Here is a 20,137-nt window from a genome sequence, read left to right as displayed (position 1 = left end):
TTGAACAAAAAAAATCCTTACCATGACACAGTTATTCCATACCATTAGTCATGTTCAGTGGTAAAAAAAAACCAACCAAAATATTTGTGCAGTAATGCAAATTTAAATTATAATATTAAAAAATTGTACATTTTGAAAATGTGCACTACAAAACGTAGTAATTTTGTTCCTCAGTCATTACTACATGTATTTGTATTTTTATCTTGCCATTATATCCTGTCATATTAACAATGAAAAAGAAGACGGAACAGTTTCTATCAATGTATGCCTTAAAAAAGTTGTTAAAATCTCATGAAAATACATATACCACCCTTAACTCAAATGTATATAAAGAACAAAAGTATACTATAATTCTGTTTTCAAAAGAGAATAATTACTTTAACATTATGTCATATTTCCAACATCATAAATCGGATATTTTCTTAGTTTTTTGAAAGGAAAATTTGTCCGCCGCCGATCTCGACAAAGAGTATAGCAAGGCCAAGGTACGCTCGTTCACATTAAAATGATTTCCAATTGTTATGAAAGTCTATTTTTCATGATTTTTTGAAATACAGGTCCAGTTGTCATTTTATTTGCAATGTGGACAGTCAATTGTACATATTTCTTAATTAAGGTAATATAAAATTAACAGAAATAAAACATTCATACCGTCTTTTCTATAATATATCTTGACACTACTAATGCTGTAAGGTTTGCCAAGATCCACCTGCAACCATGCTCTCTCTTGATTAACATCAGTGTGTGAACAATATATGGAAGTCGTGTTTAAAATACCGTCATTCGCTTTGCTTGCTGAATAAGACTCGAAGGTCGAACTTAGAGAAATGATTGTAGTAGATCTTCGTGAGAGATTATCTGTAAAATATGATGATCAAAGAAAAAGTAAAAATGAAATGATTGGGTACTTTTTATATTTTTCACGGTGTACCTTTTTGTTCACAGTAGGTAACACCTTAAACGTCTAACGACGTAACTCTATGTTCTTCTTTGACAAAATGTTGTAGTCAATTTCAATTAGTACTTTCTGAATATATCCCCTCAAATTTAGACATACAATATTAATAGCATACTGAACTTGAGCTCTAAATGATATTTAGTTGTTTCATTCATAATGCCTAGAAAAATGGCTTTTGACAATATATTTGCCTATTTTTTAATTAACAACAAGGTTTTTCAACCCCCGTCGTATTACTTCTGCATTGTTTTTAATCTATATATAAGTATATAGAAACCAGGAGGGCAATATAACTCTTAAGATATATGACTTATTTTCCTCATTATAGGCATTCGAGTATTTTTATTATGATCAAAGTATTCCTTTAAATTGTTTCTGTACAGTTAAAAAATAAATTTGATATTGTAACGGTAAATACTATGTTTTACGGTGCTACTGTTATGGCAGGCGCAGCAAGAATTACACATACCTTGTATCATTGTCAACTTGTAGTTTACGTCAAATAATTTTTGAGAGAGTATTGCCTACAATAAGTATGCCAAAGGTACTAATGATAATGGTTATGATACATACAGCGCAACCTACTACACACAGAGAGAGAGAGAGAGAGAGAGAGAGAAAGAGAGAGAGAGAGAGAGATATTTAGTTCAAAATGTCTTATTGTTTATTTCCTCCCTACTCATATACTTACATTGTACCTGGCTACTGTACATGCATGCACAATTAGCTTAAAAATGAATCGATATGACAGTAAAGTATGGCTTTTGCTGGTGTATATATATATATATATATATATATATATATATATATATATATATATATATATATATATATATATACCTGACTTATGCATTTGGTAGACCGATTGTATTATTTTATCTTTATTAGGGAGACCAGTAGATTAGGGAGACATATTTTGGTCTCCGTATTATTTTGACCTTGTCTAAAATGTACTTGGCTTATCTTTAAATGAATGAACGGTGTATATTTGCCTAAAATGCATCAATGTGTCTATTATTTGACATCCAATAGTTGCCTTTTGTCTATATTTTTTCGTAAAAAGGAATTCAATCTGCCTCCATCGTATAATTAGCAATGACTATTTTTCTGCATTTAGGAGACCAACGAAAACTTGCAATATTGCAAAAAATCTAACATATATAATTTGTTTAGCCTTTAATTATTCTAAATGAACTTGTTTTCAAAATACTTTTTCACTTTTTATGTATAAAGCCTAACTAGAAAAAAAGTCGTTAATTTCTTGACCATGTTTGAACATTTGGCAAGTGCTCTCCGCCATTTGTTCCGAGTACTCTCGGAACGTCTCGGGTTAAAACAATGGACCTTTTAACGCCAGCGTGTTGCCTTTTAGGAATCAAAGCCATTTTATGGTAAGTACTTTTGATAATCCTACTACAATTGAACAAAGTAGTGTTTTTATGAAGTTTTTTTTTAAAATATTCAAATAAAATAGGGCGATAATGTGTGCAACTTGACTATTTTACACCTAATGTTGATTAATCTTCGAGGACATTCGAAACGAAGTTAACAACAAAAGCATGATTTTCATTTCCACTGTACGTTTGATGTAATATGTAATTCAAGGATTTATCAGTACCTTCTCCAGAGCAAAAGTCGTCCCCATTCCCAATTGGAAATAAGTTCACTTCAGCAGCTGTCCAAATTATGATCCCAATTAGTATAGCAGTATTTTTCCCCAACTGGTAAATAGTTCTTATGTTTATTTCTTATCAAAAAATACTTCGTAAAATAACCAGAATGTCCATAAATGTTCAGTATTAACAAATGATTAAACCCATTTAGCAAAACTGCAGTCATAAAAGTTTCCAAACACGCTGTAAACATCGCCAACTTTTAATCCGATTTTCCTCTGTTTTTCTAAAACATCGTTATTTTGTGGTATACAGTACAGTACTGTAAATGGTACATGTTTTTTTTTACACACACTAGACTGATATAAAAGTAAAAGGTAAATGTTATGAAATATTTCAAACAGAAAAATACATTCTCAATTTAAAAGGGGATGTTGATAAATTCTTAATATTTACATTCTACTGTGTTTTTCCATTAAATTCTGTGATCTTCAAATGCCTCTAAATGCAACAAGTAGTCAAAGGTCAAATTGACGAGTTTTTGTTATGACGTCACAAACGTTAAACGTTGTAAACTGCAACGCCACAAGCAAAAATCAAAGTTCACGCTTGTGGCTGTTACTGTGGCTCTTCCATTAATATTAACTTACCCTTAGGATAAGATAGGAATTTTAAGGTATGAATCGCATTTGCAGACAAGGCAAGAAGTTAAAAAAATATAAATATAAGCATTAAATCATGATTTTTTGAAATATACACTCTCATAACTGCAGCGGTGTGTGCATACAAATTTTCATAACGCGCTAACGCGCGTTACTCAATTTGTATGCACACACCGCTGCAGTTATGAGAGTGTATACTTCAAAAAATCATGATTCAATGCTATAATAATGTAATACTTTTATGACCAGTGTTGAAGGTGTTTATTTCAGGGAAAAAGACTTGTTCTAATAACTAAATATAGGAATATTATACATATATCTATATTGTGAAGTTAATTAGATTCTATTCAATTAAAGTCTAGCTCTTTGATTTTCCATTATGATAATAAATTCAGAAATCATGATGTATGCAACATATGATTTCTCCCAACTGCATGAAATTGTCGATACAATTTTCCCAATTCCAAAAAAATTGGCATTTTCAAAATAAAAAAAGGCTGAAAAATCCCTGTAATTATATAGCTAGTTTATTGAAAATGGACAGAAAAGTTAACCGAAGAATGTCGCTTTATGTAAATAGATCGACATGAAGAATTTTCTATATTACAGTTATATGTACCAGTAATATTGTTTTAAATTAATTATGTACGTAATGTAGATATATGTACATGTACCCCTTGTTACCTAAATGAATTAAAAGCAAATTAAGATCAGTTGCTCTTTTTCACTTGTATAGTGGAAAGATAGCCGACTATTCTATGTACGAATTGACTTAATATTATAGGTAAGATAGTCAGGCCTCCATGTTTACAACCGGGATGCTCACCCCACATTTACAATTGTGACCCACATTTACAAATGTGACATCATAGTATCACTCTCGTTTGGCTTTTCGGATATTATCAGGTTTGTAAAATTTTTGGCTTTTGATGATTAATAATAATGTAAACAATGTGTCTGCAGATTCCCGTTGGGCTGAGTGTGATCTGTTGACCAGGCAAAACATTATATGTCTTGATTACACAGCGTTGTGCACAATGTGCTCTCAAGAACATTCAATCAAGAAGCATGACCAATGTAGCAACACTTTTAAAACTACTTTTTGATACTTGTATTAATTTTAATGTTTATGCGCACCCGGGGCGCCCTTCCCCCTGTAATTGTTGATTTATTAGAATAACATGACATGTTTCATACATGATAGCATTAGAAATGGTCGATGGTTGTAAATATTTTGTTGTTTACCAATTTAATGTATGTTCTCACTAGAACATGCACATATGATATATGGTAGACTATTATCACATTCAACTCTCTCTCTCTCTCTCTCTCTCTCTCTCTCTCTCTCTCTCTACAGCAGCGATTCATCTTATGACCTTTAAAAATCATGCACCTGCAGTCTTGCGAGTATACAAAATGTTGTAAAATGTTCGTACTATATATTGTTCGTGCATTGCACTGCGATGATTTGGATCACATTCAGTCGCGTCTGAATAGTGTGCATGTCCACAATTTTTAAGGAGACTTGATGCAAGCACTAAAACGCATGCAACAAATGCGAGACCTCATGCAATATATGAGAGAGCTCGTGCGAATCTAAAACATTCCGATCGCAAAGAGTTGTAAAGTGCTCGTACGCCAATTGTGAATGGGGCTTAATGTAGATGTTTATGAATCCAAAAGTTTTCTTTGCATATAAACAATGCTTTCACACAGGTGCTTGTGGTTTTAATGTAGGTTTTGGAGTTATTAGCACAACCAGTCATGTCAGTGGAGATTTTCTCCTGCAGGAGAAACATTAACAGGACAGGATGGGGAGGAGAGATTGAAGACAAGCACAGAAAACAAAATATTTATCTATAAATATAATGGAAAAGAACTTTGGTAATACGATTTATACATATTTACATGAAGCTGGAGGTATGTAGCTCCTGATGTGAAAAAAAAAATTGAAGCAACGTTTATCCAAATTTTTTTTTCAGACCAGGAGATACAGACCTGCAGCTAAATGTAATATTTTAACATTTATGTATGGCAGTAATGTTTCTAGAAATAACTATAAACAATTCTAATTAAGTCAAGCAAAAATACCAGTAATTATATGCTTCTTATTTAAGGTTTGATTTCTTTTTATGTACACTGTAGTATTGATGCTGTCAGGAGTGAACAACCATACATGTATCTGCCAGTTTGTAAATGATGGCAAGGACGATGCAAACTCCACCATAAATTCAGAGTGTATTATGGAAGGGAACACCTATGATTGTTTGCTAAGAGAGACATTGTGGTTGGGGAAGAGATACTTCATGTATATGACTATGGTTGTGATGGGAAAAGCTTGCGGTGGCGCAGCAAGGTAGGAAAATGGTTGGATTAATTATACACAAAAAATAATTATTAAGAGAGAGTTTAGTGATTTACAATCAGGCTTTGGATATCTTGTTATCTGGCTTTGGTTTTGTTTTTGCATTTTTTCGTACATTGATTTGTTTTAAACTAATCTAAAAAATAGGTTTTTCTCAAGAATTTAAAAAGTATCAGAATAGATAATTTATATGTTTTTATTGAAAAACAAGCCTAAAACTTCTGTTAGTGTTGTTAAATAGGTTAAAAATCGTGATCAATTAATCAGCAGAATTGGTTGTCTCTTGCCATCTGATGATCGGTCAATAATCGAATCGGTAACAAATTATATTAAATTCAATAATATGGGGCACTAAATTTTATGCTATGTATAATCTAAAATATATAAGTGCTATTTTCACTTCCTTTTAAAAGCGTATAAGACTTTTGCTGTATTTTTATTAGGTAGAATGTTACACATCTTTTGAGATTGAAGAAAACCCCCAGCTCACAACAGTTTTCATTTCATTCAATACAGATTAGAAAACAAAATGATAGGTATAATATTAATGTAATAAACCCAGACTGAGTATAATTGATTATAAAATCTAAAATCGATTATGATAAATCGACAACCTTTTCAACTGATCATTGATTGAAATTCAATCATCGTGACAACACTAGCCCCTGTTCATGTAGGTACATGTTTTTACCGGTACTAGTTTTGATTGATTTCAGAAAAGGCTGTGATCCTTTTGATTTTGGTAATGGTTTTGTTAGGTTTTATTTCACTTTATTAGGGTCTTCCGTTTCCAACGGAAGACCCTCTTGTTATTCTACGGTTTCTTTTTCTTTATTAAGGTCTTCCGTCTTCAGCGGAAGACCTTACTGTTTTTCTACGGGTTCTCATTCTTCTATATTATTATTATTTTTCTCCTTGGTAGACACCCTTAATATCTCAGCCATTTCTCAATCGATTTTAATGATTTTTACAAGGATAATGTCTTTGGTGAATATCTCTTTGCATCCCACTTCCTGTCTGAAAATTTACTTCCGCTTCTGAATTATCTCCCTTTTTCCTGTATTTTGGAGCATGATGTTGTCCACGCATCTCCTCAGGAACCGTTATAGTTAGAGACTTGAAATTTATATGCAAGACAGAGTGGTTATTGTAGATATGCTTGCTTGTTTTAGATTTGTCAAGAAGCCATTTTCCTTGAAGCTCGCCTGGACCCGAAAATTGGGATTAAAAAACGTTGTAATTTTTTGTGGTTTTCTTTAATTATCTAATTTCTGAAAAATATTTTGTTAAGACATGTAACGTAAAAATAGTTTCTATTTACAAGACCTTTCTTTTAAAATCAAGAAAAAGGGGCTAGCCCCTCACATAAGGGGACTAAACGGCTCTAAAGTCTTTAATATGTAGCCCTTTACTAAACGATATTTTGTGAAATGTTATATAAGCAAATATGTTCATCTCACAGTTATGTATCCAGGCAATGTAATGATTTTTCCATGTGTTAGGTAATTAAGGGTTTTTAGGGGCCAAAAGTCCAAAATTTTGATCACCCATATCTCAGAAAGGAAAACTATTTTGAAATGCAGTACAGAAGAAAATTTGTTCAAATGAAGTTTTTAACAATATGCAATTTTCAAAATTTCGTTAAACGGCCCCTATAAGGAGATAAGGGACCAGCCCCTAAAATCTTTTTTCTCATATATCTCCAGAACGGTAACGAATTTGTAAACACTTGTTAAACAAAATGTGTTTAGAATTAAGTGACCTTTTATTTGATATCAAGAAAAAGGGGCTGGCCCCTTAAATTAGGGAACCAAAGGGCTCTAAAGTCTTTTATCTATAGCCCTTTACTGAGGGATATTTTGTAAAATGTTATAGTAGCAAATATGTTTATCTCACAGTTATGTATCTAAGCGATGTAATGATTTTATCATGTGTTACGTAATTTGGGGTTTTTAGGGGCCAAAAGTCCAAAACTCTAATCACCCATATCTAAGAAAGGAAAAATATTTTGAAATGCAGTACAGAAGAAAAGTTGTTCAAAATGATGTTCTTAACAAAATGCAACCTTCAAAATTTTGTTAAACGGCCCCTATAAGGAGATAAGGGATCGGCCCCTAAAACCTTCTTTCTCATATATCTCAAAAACGGTAACAAATTTCTAAAAACTTGTTGGACAAAATTGGTTTAGAATTAAGTGACCTTTTATTTGATATCAAGAAAAAGGGGCTGGTCCCGTAAATTATGGATCAAAGGGCTCTAAAGTCTTTTATCTATAGCCCTTTACTGAGGGATATTTTGTAAAATGTTATAGAAGCAAATATGGTTATCTCACAGTTATGTATTTAAGCGATGTAATGATTTTATCATGTGTTATGTAATTAGGGGTTTTTAGGGGCCAAAAGTCCGAAATTCTGATTACCCATATCTCAGAAAGGAAAAATATTTTGAAATGCAGTACAGAAGAAAATTTGTTCAAAATGATGTTCTTAACAAAATGCAACCTTCAAAATTTCGTTAAAAGACCCCTACATGGATATAAGGGATCGGCCCCTAAAACCTTCTTTCCTATATATCTCAAGAACGGTAACGAATTTCTAAACATTTGTTGACAAAATGTGTTCAGAATGAAATGGCCTTGCATTTGATTTTAAGAAAAAGGGGCTGGTCCCTTAAATTAGGGGATCAAAGGGCTCTAAAGTCTTTAATCTATAGCGTTTTACTAAGAGCTATTTTGTGAAAGGTTATTTAAGCTGAATTAGGTATAATACGTTTATATATCCTAACAATATAATGATTTTCTCTTGCGTTACCTATTAAGGGTTTTTTTAGGAGCCAGAGGTAAATAAGTTTAATCTTTTCTATCTTAATTTGAAGAAATGCAAGTATTTAAAAAAACAATATAAGAGAAGTTATAAAATGTGATACAAAAAAGCATTAGTTCTCCACTCTTTTTTCCATATCATGTTTTTTTGTCGAAAATCAAAGTCGATGATGTTAAATTTCCTTCCAAAAATCGGACGGAAGACCTCCTCGTTGCTCGCAACGAGATCGTGTCTAGTTATTCTTTTTTTTCTTTTTCTGACTTTTTTGGAGCGCTATTTCTCAAAAACGATACAACCGATATGCACAAAATTTTCAGGACTGATAAAGCATGATCGGTGCTACATATTATTAAATTTTCAAATGATGACGTCACTTCCGGTTTCAGATATTGACGATTTTGTAAATTTTTAAGGGTCATTTTGTCCACGCATCTCCTCCAAAACTAATCAAGATAGAAGCTTGAAATTTTCAGGGATTGTAGATGAATGTATGTAGATGTACCCCCATGCTTCCAATTATGAAAATTGCTCAAGGCCTCAAAGCTCGCCTGAACCTGAAAATTAGCACCAAATTTTTTCACGAAATTTTCGCACATTTCCTTATATATCTTTTGATGTATAAATATTTTGTAAACACATGTAATGCAAAAGTTGTTTAATTTTGCAAGACCTTTAATTTGATATCAAGAAAAAGGGGCTGGCCCCTCATATTAGGGGCCAAGATGGCTCTAAAGTCTTTTTATAATAACTCTTTACTGAACAATATTTTGATATTAATTATAGAAGCAAAAATGTTCACTGAACAGCTGTTTATCTATTCAGTTCAATACCTTAGTCATATGTTACGTAATTAGGGGTTTCAAGGGGCCAGAAGTTGAAAAATTTGATCATTAATATCAGAAAAAGGAGAACTATTTTGAATAGCACTGTAGAACAAAAGTTGTTTAAAATAATGTTCTCAACAATACGAAAACTAAAATTTTGTTGTTGGTGGCCCCGGTAAGGAGTTTAAGGGTCGGCCCCTAAAACACATTTATACAGATATCTTCAGAAAGGTAAACAATTCCTAAACACTTGTTGAACAAAGTATGTTTATATTTGCAAGACCTTTAATTTGATATCAAGAAAAAGGGGCTGGCCCCTCATATTAGGGGCCAAGGGGGCTCTAAAGTCTTTTTATAATAAGTCTTTACTGAAAAATATTTCGTTATTATTTATAGAAGCAAAAATGCTCATTGTACAGCTGTTTATCTATACAGTATCATACCAAAGTCATATGTTACGTAATTTGGGGTTTCAAGGGGCCAGAAGTTGAAAACTTTGATCATTAATATCTGAAAAAGGAGAAATATTTTGAAAAGCAATGTAGAACAAAAGTTCTTCAAAATAATGTTCTTAACAATATGATACCAACAATTTTGTTGTTAGTGGCCCCGATAAGGGGTTAAAGGGTCAGCCCCTAAAACACAGTTGTTTAGATATCTCGATAACGTTTTACAATTTGTGAACACTTGTAGAACAAAAGATGTTTAAATTAACGATACCTTTTATTTGATATAAAGAAAAAGGGGCTGACCCCTCAAATTAGGTGCCAGAAGGGCTATTAAGTCTTTTTATAATAACTTTTTTCTCACCAATAATTTGATATTAATCATAAAGCAACAAAGAAGCCTTTTTTATGCTTAATTTTAAACTGAAATCCGTTTTAAAATCAGACGTTGCATTACAATAATATTGGAATTTAAAAATTGAGTTTTCCGGAAATTTTGATTCCACGTTCTTTGTTAAGAAAATAGCGTTATGTTCAAAGTAAAATTAACTCGTACCAAAAATATTGTTAAGTCGTACTTGAACACATTCGGATTTTTTTTGTTAAGTCGTTCTTGAAATCAGAAAGGTTTTTGTTAATTCGTACTTAAAATCATTCGGATTTTGTTAAGTCGTACCAGGAATAATTCGATTTTTTTCATCTTTTTATTATCGTTTCTCTTGTTATTGGTTTAAGAGCTCTGTTTCTTACAGGAACTTCCAGCTTTACTTCCGACATGAACAGAAGACCCACTCGTTGCTTTGCAACGAGCTTTGCTCTAGTTTTGTTTATAGTTGTTTGATTTTCTTTCAATTTTAACATTATATACGGTTCTTGTGCTGACCTGAATAGATTTATTTTGTTTTCATTATCAAGCACTATTAAATTAAAAGCTTGAAAGAGGTGTCCAGTTGTGCAGTGGACAATGCACCTGCTTATCACCACTGCGACCCAAGTTTAATCCCCATGATCGACAGTTGTTGTATATGATAGGGTACATTGGTCGCCTGCTTGGACACGTGGGTTTTCTCCAGTCACCCCAACTTCATCCCACATCATGACCCACTCGCGCTAACATCCATGCCAACAAAAAGCTATTAATATAAGTCAGTGTGCATTGTGAATCTGTCACTAATGTGGAGAGTCTCCTTTGCAGAACAAAATTGTTTTTTGTTAGATAAATTACAAAATCTGTTTCTGTAGTAAATATGTATATTTTGCAAATTGTTTACAGAATGTACTTCTTGAAAAATATACATTTACATAGAATTATCAGATTTGGTAGGTTAGTTAATTTAAGCATCAATCTGAATTGGAATTCATTTTTCACTGAATATTGGTACAGTAGTGTTGTTGTACCATGGCTGAAAAGTTTGATTTAGTTAGTGGTCTGTTGTCAGATTTATAAAAAAGAAACATCAATTACCAAATGTGGTAAACTAATAATTGATGAATGTTTATGAAAGAAAATTTTCTATATTGTTTTAATTTCTTTCAGTTCCCTCTGATGTGGATTCTGACCCATTTAGTGTATCAAACTACTCGCCAAGTTCTGATTCTGAATCAGATGAAAATAAGAAGGTTTTGGGTAATGTTATTATTTAAAGAATAATTTTGCATCTGCAGTCCATTTTCACTTTGCAAAAAATACCTGAAAGAACAAGAGGCTGAGAGCCCAGTCATTTTAATTCAGACTAAAGTAAATCCATTTATATTAACTAGATATACTTTGAAATGTAGTTGTGTATAACAATCTACATGTTGATCTGATCTCCCTAATGCTGTGATAATGCATTAGATTTACATGATATGAGTGGAATGTAATATATTGTAACAGTTATATTTATTTTGTTTAATCATTAGGAATAAAATTTGCAATGATTTAAAAAAGTAAACGTAGAAGGTTGTATTTACAATACAATATATTGGTATTTTTACAGAGTCCACCCCAAATTCATTGAGAGCTAGCCGCAACACAATGGAAAAACAGGGCATCTTGACCCTCAGAGAAAACAGTGAGCATTTTGAAGCAGGTAAATGAATTAAATTCAATGTTGCAATGTTATTATGTTTTTAAGCAAGAAACATTAATACAGTCAGTTGGGTAGCTAGACCTGAAACGAAGTGCATGCTTAAAATGGCAGGGGGTGTGGGGGCCACCATGAGGCCCCCAGTGGGTCCAGGACAAAGCCCAGGGGGCGAAAGCCCCTGGAAGCTCATGGATTCTGACGATTTTTAACACCAAAAATTAAAGCAGAAATTGAAAGGAATGCTTACTATTTAAGCCTATTTTTAGGCAGTTAAAATTGTTTTGGCTATAGTTTAGGCATAAAATAAAATCACAAAACTTATTAAAAGTTAAAAGAAGAATTTTTTTTTGACATTTGCCTTTGACCCACTCAAAGCTTTTATTCTTAAGTTCATTTTCACATAGTTTATGGTAATGAATATCTCAATAAAGCTGTGATATTCTATCGGGGAAATTTAAAATGTGTAAAACTAAGTTCAACTGCAAAATAAATAGTTGCCTTTTTAGGTACATGCATTGTGTACTGTTTCTTTAATATGGTACTTTAAGACCATATTGTGTGGCTATATTTGGTGCTTAATACGTCTTTGTTTAGCATTGATTTCGGATAAAGTAGGACCGAGTGACGGAAACGGGCTGATGGAATAACTAAGTATGGGCCTTAATACTTGAATTCTTTTTTTTACATTTTTTTTTTCTTTATTTATTTTTTTACTGATTTTTCCCCCAAATGATGTGCATGCTCAGGCATATAAGCATACATGGTAGCTACGCCACTGGCAGTGTACAATTTACTACTCAAGTCTAAGATTGCTCGTGATCTTGGGGCTTGGTCTCCCTAATGCTGTGATAATGCATTTGATTTCCATGATATGAGTGGAATGTAATGGATGTAATATATTTGTTATACTTATAAGTACATGTATAAGTCATTAGGAATAAGTTTTGCAAAGAGATAAAGAAGTAAACTTAGAAGCATGTATTTATGATACAATATATTGGTACTTTTTTACAGAGCCCATCCCAGTTTCATTGAGATCTAGCTGCAACACAATGGAAAAACAGGACAGCTTGACCCTAAGGTAAAGCAGTGAGCGGAGGTTGACAATGGTTTTCGAGGGGTGTCAATTTCAATAGATACCCTCCCAAACAGGCACTATTTATTTTATTTTACTGAATGTCTTATTTCTAAAGAAAATTTTACTGCTTTTATTTAGAAATGAAGTAAATTCTACGACAAACCGTACGCTCATAATTTAAGCGCATGTAACAGTTCGTTGTGTTACCAATTGCCAAGTGTGTTGCTAACGCTGAGGGTAATAGAACGGATTACCAACTGCGTCTAAACCAATCAGATTTCAGTATTTAACATTTAACATGAAAGTATAATAAAATTGTTCGTCTGGTCTCCCTAATGCTGTGATAATGCATTAGATTTCCATGATATTAGTTGAATGTAATGGATGTAATATATTTGTTATATTTATTTTTATTAATCATTAGGAATAAACTTAGCAATGATATAAAGAAGTAAACTTAGAGACCTGAAATTGCAATACAATATATGGTACTTTTTACAGAGTCCACCCCAAATTCATTGAGATCTAGCCGCAACACAATGGGAAAACGGGACATCTTGACCCACAGAGAAAACACTGAGTATTTTGAACAAGGTAAATGAATTAAACTAAATGTTGCATTGTTATAATGTGATCCTGGGGCTTGGTCTCCTTAATGCTGGGATAATGTATTTGATTTCCATGATATGAGTGGAATGTAATGGATGTACCGGTAATATATTTGTAATATTTATTTTAATTAGTCATAAGGAATAAAATTTGCAATGATTTAAAAAGTAAATGTTGAAGCTTGTATTTACAATACAATATATTAGTACTTTTATACAGAGTCCACCACAGATTTATTGAGAGCTAGCCGCAACGCAATGGAAAAACAGGACATCTTGAACCTCAGAGAAAACAGTGAGCATTTTGAACAAAGTAAATGAATTAGAATCAAAGTTGCAACGTTATTATGTATAACAATTAACATGTTTGTCTGGTCTCCCTAATGCTGTGATAATGCATTTGATTTCCATGATATGAGTGGAATGTAATGGATGTAATAAATTCTCCTATATGTAATAATATTCCTAAATATAAATACACTGTGTTAGAGTAAAATCCCAAGAGATCCGAATATCAACATGGTGTGTAATTTTGAAGCGAGCAAAAAAGTGTTGATTCCTTCAATAATATGAATTAAATATTTAGATGAAAAGTATTTACAGCCTCAGAATGGTTTGTTATGAATAATTTGACTGTTATTTTCAATACAACTTCATTATTTTTCTCAAAAATCGATTCGGAGCGATTCTGCAATTTTCTGCTACATTACAGGTATATGGGAGGCATTCCTGTCAGATTATTATAACTAAGTAGAGTGTAGTGAAATTAATAGCATTATTGTAGGCTTAAAGCTTGGTTATGTAATTGTAAACAATACGGTGCGTCGATGTAGTGAATGTCCGATATCATATGCAATGTCAACCCGTGCACGCACGGGTCAAAGTCTAGTAAGAATAATTAATTTTGACTTGTGAAAGAAAGTAATCATTTTAAGATTGATAAAGCCACAAAAGGGGCAACTGTTTCTTTAAAAGATTTCTTGTTTTAAACTTTATTTATGCAATAACGATTCTTTGATCTTTTGCAGTTCCATACCATTGTTTTCCCTCTCTCAGTTCCTGTGATGAAAGAAGTCAACTTGATAGGTTTGTTTCAATCTATTTTGTGAATGTTTTTCTTGTTTGATAATAGGATAGTCATACATATGTAGCTGCAACAATGTAGCCCTCTCCGATTTTTTATAACTGATGTTTACTCCCCCCCCCCCCCTCCCCCCCCAAAAAAACAAAAAAAAAACAGGAGAGGGCTACATTATTGTAGCTAGGTGTTAGGCTTCTGGCTTTTGAATGACAATGTATAGATGGAGTTATTTCCTTGTGACTTGTGACAGAGGCTGTAGTGCACAATTCCATTTGACTTTCAAGAAATGTTCAGATAGTAATGAAAATGTAAAGTGTTTAATAACATTTGCTGAGTACCACTTTCAATACTGTAAAAGGGATTATTTACATGTAAGGGAAAATTTACACTTAAGCTTAAAACTGGGTAAAATACCCCCACATTTGCATATGGGCAGTGCTTTAGTGTGGTAAATCACTGTGTATGTATTTCTTTTTCTTTTTTCTTCATTAAATAATTTTTGTATTTGTATACATTTTTGAAATTTTATCTAAAAGGGTGAGTGTCGGAGTTACATGTGCACAATCCTAAAGGTCCAAGTACAGCACCTGAATCACATGAGAAGATTTGATGTCCAAACCCTGCGATAGTGGAAATGCAAATGCATCGGATGTTACACCACAAGGTGATCAGTCTTTTTTTTTATTTGTGTGAATATGTGTGTGGTAGTGGTGGGGGGGGGGGGGGGGGGGGGGGGTAATAGAAGTCATATTATTGAAATGATAAAAACTTTTCTCAATAATTTTCTTTCTTTATTTAAGATGACAATGGTACATTGATTTGCATCGTTTAATAATTAAAACCCATCCATAATGTTTTCTCTTTTCATTACGTTTTATGCATGCCTGTCCTTAGTATTTGCAAAGTAAGATATTCATGATATTGTTATTACAGAGTGCTTCTTTGAGATCGAAGATGATAATGGAACTAAAGTTCTTGCAAGCCCAGTTGCAGCCAAGAAGACTAAAAGCAGCTCAGGTGATATATATTTGTTGCTTGGTCTATCTATCCACAATTTGATGAATTAGCAATTTTTAGGTCACCTGAGTTTATTGCAATCCGTTTTCGTCCGTTATCGTGCATCGTGCCTTAACAATTTTACATTTTTAACTTCTTCTTAAAAACTACAGGGCTGATTACATGTATTACCATTTTTGATGTGAGGCATCTCTATGGTGAGAGGAATCTAAATTGTAAAATTCATGGCTCTACTACCCCTGGGGCGCCACATGTGGGGCCAAATTTGCAAAAAAAGAGCCAAATTTTAAAAAGTATTCTTCTCTATTCCCACACATGTTAGGAAAAAACTGTTTGCATAGTTATAATGTCCATGAAGCCCTCTACATAAATTGTGAAATTCATGGCCCCTGGGTCAGGGGTTCAGGCTCTAGAATGGGGCCAGTATGGCCATATAGTATATATGTATTTAATCTTAGAAAATCTTCTTCTCTACCCCATATATATTTGTTAAAACTAAATGCATGATTATGATGTCCATATTGTGAAATTCATGACCCCTGGGTCAGTGGTTCAGGCTCTACGGTGGGGCCAATATGGCCATATAGTAAAAATGTATTAAATCTTAGAAAATCTTCTTTTCTACTCCCATATAAATATATATATATATATCTGGTTATAATGTCCATGAAGCCCTCTACCAAAATTGTGAAATTTATGACCCCCGGGTCAGGGGTTCAGGCTCTAGGGTGGGGCCAATATGGCCATATAGTAAAATGTTTTAAATCTTAAAAAATCTTCTTCTCTACTCCCACACATGTGGGCAAAAAACTGAATACATGGTTACGATGTCCACTAACTCCTCTACCTAAATTGTACAATTCATGGCCCCTGGGTCAGGGGTTCAGGACATGAGGGGGGGAGGCAATATAGTGTTAATGCATATAATGTTATAACATTTTCTTCTCTATTCTCACACATCTGTATAAAAAACTGACCTATAATTATGTTTACCAGGAAGTCCTCTACTGAAATTTTAATTTTCATGTCCCCTGGAGTATGGGTTTTAACTCTAGGGCAGGGCCAAAATGGATGTATAGGTGTTATTGCATATAATGTTAAAAAATTATCCTTTTTACTCCCACACACCTGAAAGGAAACTGAAATCATGATTTTGTAGACCCGATCTTATAAGTTTTTTGCCAAAATTGTAGGTTTCACAGTTCTTTTTGAAAGATTTCAGGCAGGGAGGTGGCCGTCATTACTAATTTATAATTTTTCTACTCCAGAATAAAACCTAATTAATTAAATGCATATATGAGACTCCTCGACAAGTTTGGGTATGGGTTATATGCTACTCAGGTGACCGTTACAGGAATAGAAACAAATTTCTCATGGAGATTTATAATGTGAAATGTTTACATCTTTTCACCATTCGGAACCCACTTGAAATACCTCATACAATTTTTCAATTATGTCATCCAGGCTATTTCATGGCCGATGCAATGCAAAATCCCTATAGGCTTTCTATTTTGGGTTGTGTATTGAAGCCTAAAGCGGTAGAGGGGGCATTTCAAAACAGATAATCTTGACATATAAGTGGATGAATGTAGTTCGAGCATGAATGTATTTATGAAAATCAAAATATTCAGCAAGAAGTAGTGGAAGCAAAAACCATACAGAGTATGGTATGCCTTGAATCTATACATAGGTATCCTTTTTACATGAATATGTAACAATATAATAATTCTGATTGTTCATATTATTTTTAAAATCTTTTCAAGGTAAAAGAGAAATCCAGGAGTTTTTGGAAAAACATGAAATGTATTCATTGGAACGGCTTGATGAGAGGACCAAATTTTTGAAGATAAGATCTAAAATCTTCAACGAGAGAAAAACAACAAGACTTTGGACATTTAAAAAATTAAATGAAATGAAATCAATGAAAAAGCAAACATGAATCTCATCATTTTACATATAATGTAACTGTAATGTAACAACAAGACGTAGGGCATGTATGATAATTTATTTTTAGCTCACCGAGACGAAGTTCGGGGGAACTTATGCTATACTGCTGGCGTTGGCGTCCGGACCTGGTAAAAGTTTTTGTTGCAGGTCCTTTATCTTAGTTATTTCTTGTCCTATCTTCACCAAACTTGCATGGATGATGCATCTGGACCTTTTTATGAACTTGAAAAACTTGGATGCTGAATCTGGGCAATGAATTTTAGATGCTGGAGGTTAAGGTTTTTGGAACAGGTTAAAGTTTTTGGTGCAGGTGGCCTTTGATAGCAATTTCTAAATTACTACTGATCCAAACTTGCATGGATGATGCATCTTAAGATACTGATGCACCTGAAAGGCTTGTTTGCTGAATCTTAGCCATAGGTTTCGGATGCTGGATGAGGTTATGTTTTTTGGAACAGGTCATATATTAAATTTATTTAGTACTATTTCAAACTTGCATAGTTGATTTAGCTATAATATAAATGAATTGCAAAGGTAGCTTTAGATGCAGAGCCTGATCTTCATAATCAAGGATGCTAAAAATATATCTTAGTAATGACTGGTCCTAACTTAACCAAACTTGAATTGATGATGCGTCTTATGATACTGATGCATCTGGCAGGCTTGAATGCCGAATCTGAGTCATAGGTTTTGGATGCTGGATGAGGTTTAGTTATTTTGGAACAGGTCACATGATTTATAGACAATAGCTTGCATAGTTAATTTAACTATAATATAAATGAATCATAGAGGTTGCTTCAGTTTCAGATCCTGATCTCTATTATTAAGGATGTTTAAAAAGAATATCCTACCTCACTCTTACCTGATTGATAGATGTGTTTGTTGTTAAATGATATAACATGATTCATATGATATAGTATTGTCAGATTTGATACACTATTGTTTTATATGATACAATGTTATATCATATATTATATTATAAAAAGTTAGTAGGATATTGTATCAATATTTTTGTGCATTATGATATGATATTGTATCATTATATTGTAATGTAAAGTATTTTTTATTATGATGCAATGTTGTATAAAATGATAATGTATTATATACTATTTTATCACATGCTATTGTTTCATATTATATTGCCATATTTAATATGGTATAATATGATACAATATTGTATTGTAATATATAATATCTTATCACATGATATGATATTGTATAAAATGATATTGGTTTATATAATATATTATTTTATCACATGAAATAGTATTATTTGATATTGGAATATATAATATTGTAACATATGATATGATATTGTATAAAGTGATATTGTATTATATAATATATTACTGTATCACATGATATTGTATCATATGATTTGATACAATGTTGAATCAAGTTATATTGTATCTTATGATACAATATCATATTATGTATCAAATATGATATAATATCATACAATATCATACTTAAGTATACAATATAATATAATGTGTTACAAAATTGTGATGTATTATGTGATATGACATTGTATCATATATTATGATATTGTATTATGTGATCAAATACAACAATATTATTTTACATGTCACTATGTCATATCATATGTTACAATATCATATTGCATCATTATTTATTACAGTATTTTATTTTTATTATTATATGTGTGTATCTTATATTAATATATGAAATGAACATATGATTATTATCCAATTTTTTAACATATGATATAGTAATATGATATTGTTTCGAAACAGTATCCATAGATATCTAAGATCATTAACTATGATTTTCAGGTAATATGATAAAGGTGGTCTCATAAAGGTGATGCTTTATAAAGGTGATGCCTCGTCTCGGTGCTTTGTAATCTGTGATGACCTTTGTTTCTTATAAGGCAAGAAAGTGGCCCCTAAACGTGATATGTATTGCAGACGACATCCTAATGTCTTTATGTTTGAACATTTTGAATTTTTTTTAGCTGCATAATCCTGTTCGTCCTTTAATATTTTTTATGCCATGCATTTGATCAGTCATTTTTGCTCCCAGAGTAACTTTTAAACTTTGTCAATTTCTTACATGTGTACTTATTATCAATGTTATTCATTAACATTTATTAATGAATGGTTCATTCAATACGTGATCTTTGATCACCTTTTTTTATTGTTATATATGAATTATGAAGAATATTAAGTAAATCAATTTTAAAAGCTTTATTTTCTTGAAATGTATGAAATTTGAAATATGAAGGTTGAAAATAGATTATGAATATTTTGATTTCATAAATTTACAGATCCTTACATACATGATTTTGTTGCACAGAAAAAAATGAAACTGTTGTAATTGAACTGCAAGTTCACCAAAATAATGGACATGTTATGTACACTGAATTTTGAATGGAAATGATTGCTCTATTAATAAATTTGAAATGATTAATTGTTTAAACTTTCAAAATTGAACTAATGTTTACACCCTGGTCCATAAATTATAAATGAAATCTATTTGAAATTAGTTTTGATGATTAGTAAAGTTTGTTCATGAACTTGAAATGTTTTTGTTTTTTCATTTATTAATGTGAAATTCTAAAACACATTAGGATACATGTAGAATAGATTGAATTGAGAAGATAATCTTCAGTAGGGACGCAAAT

General features: G+C 32.1%; 2 protein-coding genes across 14 annotated transcripts in view; one reads left to right on the top strand and one right to left on the bottom strand.

The window, feature by feature from the left end:
• The window catches only part of LOC105343501 (scavenger receptor class F member 2), a 45,275-nt gene that overhangs the window by 23,131 nt on the left and 2,007 nt on the right, over nucleotides 1-20,137 (bottom strand). Inside the window, exon 2 of the mRNA XM_066089004.1 lies at nucleotides 652-858. Coding sequence (XP_065945076.1) covers nucleotides 652-858 — 207 coding nt within the window. The remainder of the gene's footprint in view (nucleotides 1-651; nucleotides 859-20,137) is intronic.
• On the top strand, nucleotides 1,946-20,036 carry LOC117689737 (uncharacterized). Of its 13 annotated transcripts, none has more exons than XR_010715156.1 (12): nucleotides 1,946-2,349; nucleotides 2,564-2,682; nucleotides 4,018-4,139; nucleotides 4,971-5,117; nucleotides 5,379-5,589; nucleotides 11,228-11,317; nucleotides 11,670-11,762; nucleotides 13,339-13,431; nucleotides 13,666-13,740; nucleotides 14,474-14,531; nucleotides 15,460-15,543; nucleotides 17,307-20,036. XR_010715156.1 is itself a non-coding variant. In XM_066089132.1 (11 exons), exons 7-11 carry the CDS (start codon nucleotides 11,708-11,710, stop codon nucleotides 15,470-15,472), a joined length of 312 nt encoding a protein of 103 aa, XP_065945204.1. In that variant the 5' UTR covers nucleotides 1,946-2,349; nucleotides 2,564-2,682; nucleotides 4,018-4,139; nucleotides 4,971-5,117; nucleotides 5,379-5,589; nucleotides 11,228-11,317; nucleotides 11,670-11,707; the 3' UTR covers nucleotides 15,473-15,545. The 13 variants fall into 13 exon arrangements, 10 of the variants coding, with proteins under 10 accessions (XP_065945204.1, XP_065945196.1, XP_065945150.1 ...); XR_010715155.1 differs by having other exon boundaries at nucleotides 13,666-13,758; XM_066089132.1 differs by lacking the exon at nucleotides 17,307-20,036 and having other exon boundaries at nucleotides 13,666-13,758; nucleotides 15,460-15,545.

This window comes from Magallana gigas, chromosome 1 (assembly GCF_963853765.1).
Source record: "Magallana gigas chromosome 1, xbMagGiga1.1, whole genome shotgun sequence".
NCBI lineage: Eukaryota > Metazoa > Mollusca > Bivalvia > Ostreida > Ostreidae > Magallana > Magallana gigas.
The sequence above is the reverse complement of the archived record's forward strand: the minus strand, read 5'-3'. Positions and strand labels throughout refer to the sequence as shown.